Source organism: Littorina saxatilis, unplaced genomic scaffold (assembly GCF_037325665.1).
Source record: "Littorina saxatilis isolate snail1 unplaced genomic scaffold, US_GU_Lsax_2.0 scaffold_555, whole genome shotgun sequence".
Taxonomy (NCBI): Eukaryota; Metazoa; Mollusca; class Gastropoda; order Littorinimorpha; family Littorinidae; genus Littorina; species Littorina saxatilis.
In genome coordinates this window covers 9863-22139 of record NW_027125972.1, presented here as the reverse complement: position 1 = coordinate 22139, position 12277 = coordinate 9863, and the positions used below count along the sequence as shown (strand labels likewise).

Below are 12277 nucleotides of genomic sequence, written 5' to 3'. Positions count from 1 at the left end.
TGTTCTCTCTCTAGATATTCTTCCACTTTCTGCGTGCCACATACAAAAAAGTTGCTGTTGAAAACGCGTGCGAGAGATTTCAGGCTGCGTCAGTGTTTCAAGCGGTGGGCTGGGGGAAGTGTGATCCTTCCTTCTTCCTTTTCTCCAGATATTCCTCTATCTTCTGCATGGCTTCGGCGTGTGTCGTCACTTCCTCCACGCCGGCTCTGACGTCAGACGGAATGGTGACGACACCTTCTCGTTCAAGTCTTGCTTTCACCACGAGACCCAAGCAGACTTTGAAGTCAGTGGCTTTGATGATCTTCTCATCTGCAATTCAGAATTGGAATTAGAAGATGGACATGGAATCTAAATAAACAAACTTATTCTTCAAGATTCCATCATATCAATTGTAAAGAAATCAGTTCGTGTGCGGCATTTTATAGTAAAGGAAAAAGATTGTTTGGGGTCTTTGTTCACAAGTTTGCCACGCTCTCTTCCTTCTACATTTAAATAACAACATAGAGAAAAAATGATTCAGTACTTGCCATATATATGGATAACTTTTGTCAGATGTCAAAACAGCTGTCTTAGCTCTTTTAAATGTACAAGACGAATCATTTTTTTTAAACTGAGGGCGAACGTTAGCAGGGATCTTCTCATTCACATGTAAAATTAGTTTGGTTTACCTCATCCATTTAAAACAAGTGTGCTTGCCCTTGAGTTGCTGTAAGATTTTAAGATGACTTATGTAAATTCTGGAGGATGTAATTTTGGTGCTACAAAGAACCGACGCGCTCACAAAACAAAACGAACACTAGAACTGGAAAATTAATTAAAGTTTTATTGTGGATATGGTCATACTTGTCAATGTCATAGGAATCAGGAATCAGCTCGTAATATCAATCTATAAAAAGCTAAACATAAACCTATGAAGAGCTAAATAACTTATATTGGAGCGTGGCGGAAAAACTGATCTAAGTTTAGAATATGAATTGATGCTAAAATGTGGAGTAGATATGACTAGCTTGAGTGAGAGTGCAGAACAGTAGAGTGTGAAGCGTGGAGCGTGAAGCGTGAAGCGCGGAGCGAGAAGCGCGGAGCGGTGGAAACTGATAGAAAGAAAAAACTAAACTTAGAATTCGAAACATCAAACTAAACATCAAAGGTGTCCTAAAAACATAAACATCAAAGATGGACGTCAAAATGGCGGCCGAAACAAGATGGCGGCAAATCAATAAAAAATCACCAAAGCTATCATGAACACCAAGACAAAATATGTTAGAAAACCCTACATAGAATAAACGTAGGACACACTAGGCTAACTAAACAAGAAACGACACGCAGTGAAAGGAAAGCTGACCAACATTACAGGACGGAGAAATACAAATACGACTCGCGAACATGAACCAAAATCTTACAGAAGGTTAGCAAACAAAAACTGGCTTAAAGTCAAATCATAATAAACCAGAACAGTCTCAGCTCTTCCCTTGCATAGATAAAAACGTAAGACAAAGAAACGGAAAGAAGACAAAGAAACGGAAAGAAGACACAGAAACGGAAAGAAGTCATAACAAACAAAGATTCGAAACGAAAATTACACGAATTCGGTAAATAAGAGCAACATGGAGTCAGAAATGGATACTCGCCTTTGACAGCATCAATATAACCTAAACAGGCTCAAGGCGAGCAACTAAACAGAACATTACAAATTAACTTGATAAAACTGGTCCCAGGAACAGAGCAAAAACCCTATCTATACTAAAACACATGTTGTTCCCTGAACGGCTTCCCAGCAAGTGACAACGAATACAGGCTATCCACCACAGAGGTGAACTAAAAGTTACTACGCGTTACTACGATATTACTGTTGCAAAGCATGCGTCCCGTGCTCTCCGGGGAAAATCTCCAGAGGCTAGCATGGTCCAGCGTGAGCCATACAGGCACATGAAAACAATATCAGAAAAACGTTACAATATTTAACGTCAGTAAAACAAAAACAAAGGTCGTACCAGGACGCTCATACTTAATAAAGAAAACTAGAAGATAAAGAGCAAGCTAGACCCGCACACGAACCTACAGAGGTGGCTGCAAAATGGGAACAAATAGGGGCAAAAGTAAGATAAGATAATAAAAGTGAAAGAACAAAAAGGGGAAGCCACCACCACGGAAAGTCGCATGCGAGTCAAGCTAGAAGCAAGACTAAAAAACACAAGCAAAACAAAAAGAATCTAGATACACAGAAGGCTCCTTAGCAGGGGCATTCACAACAAGGGAAAAGTTGTGATCAAATAGGAAGAAACAAAGAAAGAAGGACAACGTGGCAGAAATATAAGACCACGGACCGTCATAGGTTCACATGGTGAGAGTAGCAAAACAATGAAAGAACACAGATAAGGGGAGAACGATTATAGCCTTTTAGTCTTCATCAAAGACATTAGTTTGAACAAAGCAGCCGCGAAGTATTAGAAAAGACAAAAGCTGGTTACGGAACACATGAGACAAAAACAGCGCTATGCTACACATTACAAATACATGTGAATTTGAACATATCAAAGTACAGTCATAGACTGCAAAAATGTTGCAAAAACAGTGCAAGCGAATCCAAAGAAATACATGTCAATAAAGTGCAACAAGTCGCGTAAGGCGAAAATACAATATTTAGTCAAGTAGCTGTCGAACTCACAGAATGAAACTGAACGCAATGCCATTTTTCAGCAAGACCGTATACTCGTAGCATCGTCAGTCCACCGCTCATGGCAAAGGCAGTGAAATTGACAAGAAGAGCGGGGTAGTAGTTGCGCTAAGAAGGATAGCACGCTTTTCTGTACCTCTCTTTGTTTTAACTTTCTGAGCGTGTTTATAATCCAAACATATCATATCTATATGTTTTTGGAATCAGGAACCGACAAGGAATAAGATGAAAGTGTTTTTAAATTGATTTGGACAATTTAATTTTGATAATAATTTTTATATATTTAATTTTCAGAGCTTGTTTTTAATCCAAATATAACATATTTATATGTTTTTGGAATCAGAAAATGATGGAAAATAAGATGAACGTAAATTTGGATCGTTTTATAAATTATTTTTTTTTTTACAATTTTCAGATTTTTAATGACCAAAGTCATTAATTAATTTTTAAGCCACCAAGCTGAAATGCAATACCGAAGTCCGGGCTTCGTCGAAGATTACTTGACCAAAATTTCAACCAATTTGGTTGAAAAATGAGGGCGTGACAGTGCCGCCTCAACTTTCACGAACAGCCGGATATGACGTCATCAAAGACATTTATCAAAAAAATGAAAAAAACGTTCGGGGATTTCATACCCAGGAACTCTCATGTCAAATTTCATAAAGAACGGTCCAGTAGTTTAGTCTGAATCGCTCTACACACACACACACACAGACCGACACACACACACACACACACACACACACACACACACACACACACACACACACACACACGCACATACACCACGACCCTCGTTTCGATTCCCCCTCGATGTTAAAATATTTAGTCAAAACTTGACTAAATATAAAAACATGGACACCATCTCTATACAAGCAAGTATTGGTACATTCAACGCGGTAATAACAAGTAGGATGCAGATGAATCAAACTAAAAGAAAATTATGCGCATACAGCTCACAGTTCGTGGTTTGTATTTTACAATTATAAACCAAAAATAAGACTATTTGCTTTTCTATCTTCACCAAATAATGTCCATGTGAAAGTTGGTTTCCTACTTATTGACCGAAACTTGATTTTAACGAACCGGTATCGATACATTCAGTTATCCAATTCTAAGAATATCCCACAGATACAATATTGCCCCACCCCTCACACCCTCCTGACTCCCATCACTACCCTCGTACTCTGCACCATACACAATTTGACGAAAACAAGCCAAGAGTATCAAAATCTTAAAGTGTGCGAAATTCGGAGTTTCTAACTTCAAAAACATCCAAGAAAACCTCAACCTTTAGTTGTTATGAACCGACCGTGACCACCCCCCTGTGACCTTGACATTGGACGATGTTTAAAAAGACTGAGGTCATGTCGGAAGATCATCAAACACTACAAGCATACAAAGTTTCAAATCCCAAGCTTTAAAAACATCCCAGACATCTCAAAAACATCTCATCATGAAGGGTTTTGTTCACGGACGGACAGACGGGCGGATAGACGTCCGGGCGACCGCCCGTCCATACGTACGGACGCTGTTCATTACTATTACGACTCACTCAATACTCAGGTGAGTCAAAACATATATGCACGAGAGTGCAGATGTACCCAAAGCAATAGCCGACGTTGGAGCATAGCGTAGCATCAGGATTTACGAAGAAATTAAAAATACTGGTAAAGTTGGTTCGAATTGCAAGATAACCCCAAAGCATTACCGAAAAGCAAACCGCATGTGAACCCAAAACAACAAGAACCAGGGTGCTTAATGAAGTAAAAAAACAACTAAGCATGAGGATCAAAATGAACCCAACGGAAATACAGCGTGCAAGTTAACTAGAATCAAAAACGCAGAAGAGTTGAGACGCACCGAGCAGTGACCAGGCTTCCTCTCCGTCAACCAGCGGACGAATCCAGCGACTTCGACGAGCGGGTAAGCGAGTTGCTGACGGCGGGTACAATGTCCACATGATATCCAGTGCTTCGCTCTTGGTGAGCGAGCGGTATCGGTCTTGGTCGCCACTCTGCAGTGAGAGGACAGGACTCTGAGCTTCGTCGTCTGTAACGAAGGTGATGTCGTCCATGGTACTGCTGGTGGCGTTGCTGTCGCTGTCTTCGTTTCTGATGCTGATGTTGCTGTCGCTGTCTTTGATCTTGGCAGTGGCTGTGCTATCTGTTCTGTTATGGTGGACTTTGATGCCACGTTCGTTGGTGTTGTCACTTCTGGTTGTGCTCTCTGTTGCGTTGTCTTCAATACTGATGCTGCTGCTGTCATCGTTTTCTTGGACTTCAATGTCGATGTTACGTGTGAGTGTAGTGGCCTCGTTGGAGGTGTCGGCTACGCAAGCGCTGTCAGGCAGAAAGACGTCGTCGCTCGGAGAGCTGCAGGTGTCCAAGCTGGCAAAGGAATTCATGCCTTGGTCTGGGAAATGCTGCCTCATCTGAAAAGAGGTCGGCGCTTCTGAAGGCATCGGTCTGATTCCTCCTTGTTCGGGTCCACTTTCTTGCCCTCTGCCTCCTGTCTTCTTAAGTACTTTACTGTGATCTTTACGCTCGGGTCTGGTTCAATTGCTGTTGGTATTATGTAAGCCCGAAGTTGCTTTGATGTCTTTTTCTGCACTCTTAATGTTGACTTGCTCTTTGGCGATGGTGTGCTCTTGGATGGCGTGGATATCTGCCGTGATGCTGCCTCCCATTATGTTGCTTTCTGTTCCACGGGGGATAACCGGTCAAAGGCCGAACAGAAGCCGAAGGCCGCTCATGACACGTGTGAAGGCAAGTTTTGTCTGTTTTCTGGGTATTGTTTGATTTATGTCGGGATTTAAAGGCATATGTACGCGCTCCCGTGTTTACAAAGTGTAGTTTGCCCATAATCGATGTCAAACGCACCATAAGACCATATAATGACGATATGTCACCATGCGCGGACCATAATACATGCATTACAGCTTGTTCTAGCCTCTGAAAAAGTGAGGATGTCAACAAAGCCGCGGTGTTAGCTCCCTTGCATCAACGTTACATGTGTTGCCAAATCTATAAATAGGACGATCCAGATCAAAATGAAAATTAACATATCTCAACATTGAAGGGGTCCTAGACCACAATATTTTGCAGGGAACTTAATTTAGCATGTCTCCAGCTGTTGGTAAAGCAATTAGCGTGTATAGTCATCGAGTACATATGCCTTTAAGGTAAGCTGCTGATTCAGCGATGACTAAATTTGTTTCTCGATGCATAACAAGTCAGGGAGCGATTGATATTTGCCCGTAAATAGCCTTCAAAGCTGAAAATGTCCGCGATCGAGCACCGGAAATGGCTGTTCGATGGGTTTTGCAAGTAGAAATGTGCTTTATTTCACCAAATCAGCTCGTATTTGGTGTGGGTACGGGATTCTAGAGGACGAAGGAGTCATAAGAGGTGCAAAGAAGTGCTATTTGGGAGTCGAATAAATCTTCCGAGACAGTAGACAAGAGAAGGTCATATTTGAGAGATGCGCGTAGGCCGATTGTCTTTCCGACAAGCGAATGATACAGCAGATTAATCATTCGTTTTGACCAGAAACCTAGTCTCTAGTTTTAATGAATGAGTTTTTTAAATTAAAACAATCACGAGAACTCTCTCGCTTAGCCTAATGGCTGTTCGATGGGTTTCGCAAGTAGAAATGTGCTTTATTTCACCAAATCAGCTCGTATTTGACATCGGTTTGGTATATATATATATTTTCTAATCCTACCGCGAACTGGATAGCAGACGCGGCACGACTGTTGCACCACACTTTGAAGTAATCCCACACTTTGAAGTAAATTACTTCAAAGTGTGGGGATGTGCCCCACACTTTGAAGTAAACCCATTTTTTACTTCAAAGTGTGGGGGGATCTTCCCACACTTTGAAGTAAACTCAGTTTTTACTTCAAAGTGTGGGGGGATCTTCCCACACTTTGAAGTAACTTACTTCAAAGCGTGGGACTTTTGCATCGCCTGTTTGAGCCTGATGATTTTGTCAAAAAAAATGGCAAAGTCTTTTGGATGAGTGAACAAAAAAAGTGAGCGAGCCAAGAAACATAGTGATGTTTGTTATCAGGCTTTAAGCAATGTCCCATTGTTGAGTGTGACGAAAACTCGTGGTGACGATTTTAAAACATGTTGGGTCACGCATGGTCCAATCTTACATGGTCCAATCTTACATGGTCCAACCTTACATGGTCCGACCTTACATGGTCCAATCTTACATGGTCCAATCTTACATGGTTAAATCTTACATGGTCCAACCTTACATGGTCCAATCTTGCATGGTCCAATCTTACATGGTCCAATCTTACATGGTCCAACCTTACATGGTCCAACCTTACATGGTCCAACCTTACATGGTCCAATCTTACATGGTCCAATCTTACATGGTCCAATAATATATATATGGACCATGTAAGATTGGACCATGTGAGGTTGGACCATGTAAGGTTGGACCATGTAAGGTTGGACCATGTAAGATTGGACCATGCGTGACCCAATCTTACATGGTCCAATAACATATATATATATATATGGACCATGTAAGATTGGACCATGTAAGGTTGGACCATGTAAGATTGGACCATGTAAGATTGGACCATGTAAGGTCGGACCATGTAAGGTTGGACCATGTAAGATTGGACCATGTAAGATTGGACCATGCGTGACCCAACATGTTTTAAAATCGTCACCACGAGTTTTCGTCGCACTCAACAATGGGACATTGCTTAAAGCCTGATAACAAACATCACTATGTTTCTTGGCTCGCTCACTTTTTCTGTTCACTCATCCAAAAGACGTTGCCATTTTTTTTGGACAAAATCATCAGGCTCAAACAGGCGATGCAAAAGTCCCACGCTTTGAAGTAAGTTACTTCAAAGTGTGGGGGGATCTTCCCACACTTTGAAGTAAAAACTGAGTTTACTTCAAAGTGTGGGAAGATCCCCCCACACTTTGAAGTAAAAAATGGGTTTACTTCAAAGTGTGGGATTACTTCAAAGTGTGGTGCAACAGTCGTGCCGCGTCTGCTATCCAGTTCGCGGTAGGATTAGAAAATATATATATATATATATATATATATATATATATATATATATATATATATATATATATATATATATATATACCAAACCGATGTCAAATACGAGCTGATTTGGTGAAATAAAGCACATTTCTACTTGCGAAACCCATCGAACAGCCATTAGGCTAAGCGAGAGAGTTCTCGTGATTGTTTTAATTAAAAAACTCATTCATTAAAACTAGAGACTAGGTTTCTGGTCAAAACGAATGATTAATCTGCTGTATCATTCGCTTGTCGGAAAGACAATCGGCCTACGCGCATCTCTCAAATATGACCTTCTCTTGTCTACTGTCTCGGAAGATTTATTCAACTCCCAAATAGCACTTCTTTGCACCTCTTATGACTCCTTCGCCCTCTAGAATCCCGTACCCACACCAAATACGAGCTGATTTGGTGAAATAAAGCACATTTCTACTTGCAAAACCCATCGAACAGCCATTTCCGGTGCTCGATCGCGGACATTTTCAGCTTTGAAGGCTATTTACGGGCAAATATCAATCGCTCCCTGACTTTTTATGCATCGAGAAACAAATTTAGTCATCGCTGAATCAGTAGCTTACCTTAAATCCCGACATAAATCAAACAATACCTAGAAAACAGACAAAACTTGCCTTCACACGTGTCATGAGCGGCCTTCGGCTTCTGTTCGGCCTTTGACCGGTTATCCCCCGTGTGTTCTGTTGCCTTCCATGGATCTCCTGGCACCGATCCTACAGTTGGGGTCAACGATGATGTCATTCAGAGTTTTTCCGACCCTACCATTATCGATTCCACCGCTCTTGTTGTGCTTTGCAGTAGATTCTGTGATTTGAGAGTTGGTTCTCTTCTTTGTTTCAATGTTGTCACCCTTTAGAGCGGAGATGACGTCATCTGACAGTAATTTTTCTAGGTCGGCTGACATTTCAATCCTTGTACCTGCGACGTGGCGGGTCTTTTCTATGCTGTCGGAGTTCAGGTCGCGCCTGCTTTTCGTTCTGGGAGTACGTCTTGGTTGTATATTTGCATGGCTGTGTTTGGTGATCACCGGTGACTGAATCCTTTCCTCTAATACCTGATTTTGATTGTGTGCATGCATCTACATCTTCAGTTTCACTCTTGGGTTGATTTCTGCTATATTTGTATGTTTTAATTATAATATTTTATTTTCTGTGTTCTAGGTGCAGATCTGGAAGAGAAACTTCTGCTTCTTCATGACTGCCTAGTTCCCTGAGGCAAGGTTGGGAATGCTGCCAAGGAGAAGGCGTGGGCCAGGTACTACTCTGCTTTTTCAACCCAGCATTCAGGCATTACTGAGTTGACAGTATCCCCTGCAGCTTCAGCCTGGATTGCTTTGAACATTTTTATACTGTTGGTGTCTTAAAGGCCTATGAAGAAAAACTAGGGAACCAGTAAGTGCATTAGAAATCAAAGAGGATGAAGAGGACAATGCAAAGTATGTTGGAGGATGTGTTGCCAAAAAGCTAAAACAGAGAGTTTGGTGTCTCCAAAAGAGTGCGTACAGAGATGAGAAATGGCAGTGTTTGGAAGCCCTGACTTGCGCACCTGAATCCTACAGTGAAGAGAGTGAAACCACCCCTGACATGACAAGCATGCTGAACAAGGGCAAACTGACCTTTGTATTGCAGATGTGTCTGTCCATGCAACACAAAGAAGAAATCTTAAACAGAATGAGGCAAAGCGTTGATGATATTAAATAACCAAAGGGAAGTAATTGCTCTTTATTCATATGACATGACTGTGTAATAGAGTAAGCGAGAGTTGTACAAAAAAAACTTTTCTCCTGGCACCTGAGAGAATAACAAGCATTGAAATATACAAGCGACTTTCATCTTCTCGTGCCAGGAGAAAAGGTTCCGTACAACTCTCGCTTAATCTATTAGTTTACACATGTCGTATGCATAAAGAGCGATTACTTCCCTTTGGTGATTTGATGTCCATGGAACAGATTTTCTGGGAAACCTGTGCATCAACACACAGGCAAAAGCAGAACAGTGGAACAGTGATGCTGTTCCGGTGTGTTTTTATGACACTTTGTATTCATTTGATCTTTCACAAGCTGTTCAAGAAGACACTTTGCAAAATGTTCACCTGGGTTTGTTTTTTTAAATAAGACTCCACCACAAACTGAAGACAATGATGGACAAAATGAAATGTACATGGAAAGAAAAGAGTTTGAGGAAAAAGCTGAAAACATACAATGTTGAGAACAATCAGGAAGGATCTCTGTAGTGTGTTGTGTATGATCTTTCTTCATGCAGTACAAACTATCCTATCTGATCAAGTGCATGTACATTGAATTTGAACTTCTTGATTGTTGACTCAGGTGTCGATTTTTGGTGTTAAAATCTGCTGTCGTTAAAATGTACTTCTCTTCCTATTCAGTTCAGTATTGTATCACATGGCTTGTTCAGTGCCCGTTCTGTATTTTCATGCATGAGTCCATGTAAATTTAAGTCTGCAACATGAAAAATTGAAACATATTCATTTTGCTGTGGTTCAAACCTAATTTCTTTTTGTACTTGTTCAAGATATAATTTTGACAGCGAGATATTTTGCAAAGTTTTCATTTCAAAATCAATTGTCAGCCACTTGATAAATGTCTTGCATCGATGCGTCTGATTGTTTTTATGTTGACCACTATGTACACTGGAATTTGCTTTGCTTTCCTAATAGAACATGTTCAGTCGCATACCAGCAACACTTTGTTAACGTTTGAATGGAATTGGAAGTTGAATGAACGGAAATAGAGCATATATATGTATCTTTGGTCACAGTGACACACACACACACACCATACAGTGACAATTACTGCAGGGCCGGACTATCGGGGGGGGGGGGGGGGTGGTTATGGGGGTTGCGCACCCCCCCCCCCTAGCCTAAACATGTACCTCACTTATTTAAAAAAAAATGCATTATTTATTTTAAGCCGTTTCATGCAAGGAGCGACCATTTTCCTATCAGAATATGACCTACCCATCAGCTTCAGGGGGCTTTGCCCCCTGGCCCCCACAAGGGGCAGAGGAACATCCCCCTGGACCACCACTGGCAACCCCCCCCCCCCTCCTCTTTGCCTAGTCCGGCCCTGTAATGTACCAACATACACTATCTCACTCAGTCTCAATTCGCACAATTTGACACAAGAAAGATTCCTATTCATACACATGCATATATTTAATCAATGAAGTAGATACATTCTCAAACAAAGTTTCAACATGTTGCATCCAAATAAAGCATACATTCTTGTGACATTTAATTTAAATAATTAATTAACGGGAATTAATCAATGCTTTAATTTGGGAGTTTGAAATTTGTCGCAATAATTTCTTGGCCAAGTTTATTTACATTCTCTGCTAAAGAGCTTTACAGTCAAATCCAATTTTCCACACCTAACCTAACCCCCCGCGGGTTAGGGGGAGTCAGTCCCATATTGGTTGGGACGAGAAAGAATTTACCCGATGCTACCCAGCATGTCGTATTAAGAGGCGACTAACGGTTCTGTTTCTCCTTTTACCCTTGTTAAGTGTTTCTTGTATAGAATATAGTCAATGTTTGTAAAGATTTTAGTCAAGCAGTATGTAAGAAATGTTAAGTCCTTTGTACTGGAAACTTGCATTCTCCCAGTAAGGTCATATATTGTACTGCGTTGCAAGCCCCTGGAGCAATTTTTTCATTAGTGCTTTTGTGAACAAGAAACAATTAACAAGTGGGTCTATCCCATCTCCCCCCTTTCCCCTATCCCATCTCCCCCCTTTCCCCGTAGCGATATAACCTTGGATGGTTGAAAACGACGTTAAACACCAAATAAAGAAAGACACCTAACCTATAAAACACAACATTCTAAATGCAAAAAAAAAATCATTCTCTTGGCTCAGAATTGGTGTTAAATAATTGTGACACAAAGCGATTTACTGAAAATTTTACTTGTCACTCACTTCGACACTGTCGCCAAGCCAGTCTAAACTGCAGCACGCTGCTTCGGGAGGGACTTTTTCCTTTACACTTTAAATCCAAACACCATCAGCTGGTAGAAAAATCACTGAAAATGCTAACTCAAAGTCAAACCTTAACCAAGCTGGCCTCCAGGCTCCAGCACAACAACCTTAACCAGGTTCTCCTCGTTCTTCGCGAGGCACCACGCCTCGGGAAGCTGCTGTACATCACGACACAGTTCTTCAAAGTTGTAGTTGCAACAACCTCTGGCAATTCTGGTGCGGGACGGAATGTCTGAAAAAAAGCAGAACAATAAACCCTTAGTAAAACTAAATTTCTGGAGAAATAAGTCTAACTGTCTATAAAAATAGCTGGATGATAGCTATTAATGGCAGTTGATTGACGTTTGAAGTTGAACGATTTGGTGGAGAATAGGTCGACAAGCTCTCTGAGCTCCGGTGAAAGGCAGTTGAAAGGCAGAAAGAACAAGCGTTCTGCAATAAAGCATGCAATTTAGAAGTGACAATGAATTTAAAAACATCAAGCATATATCAAAACAGAATTAAGCTAGAGGGGAGAGAAAACAAATAT

General features: G+C 41.0%; 1 protein-coding gene across 1 annotated transcript; it reads right to left on the bottom strand.

Moving 5' to 3' along the window:
* Window positions 1–5372, bottom strand: LOC138954420 (dentin sialophosphoprotein-like). Its single transcript, XM_070326275.1, has 2 exons — window positions 4538–5372; window positions 1–309 (listed from the first exon to the last, which is right to left on the bottom strand). The coding sequence occupies exons 1-2, from the start codon at window positions 5136–5138 to the stop codon at window positions 98–100; spliced, it is 813 nt and encodes a 270-aa protein (XP_070182376.1). The 5' UTR covers window positions 5139–5372; the 3' UTR covers window positions 1–97.
* Window positions 5373–12277: the final 6905 nt, after the last annotated feature.

Bases quoted from the DNA above. Each gene is read 5' to 3' on its own strand.
- LOC138954420 (XM_070326275.1), bottom strand. From the start codon at position 5,138: ATGCCTTCAGAAGCGCCGACCTCTTTTCAGATGAGGCAGCATTTCCCA. The intron at 310-4,537 runs GTGCGTCTCAAC...TCTGAATTGCAG, and splicing joins GGAAGCCTGGTCACTGCTCG to ATGAGAAGATCATCAAAGCC.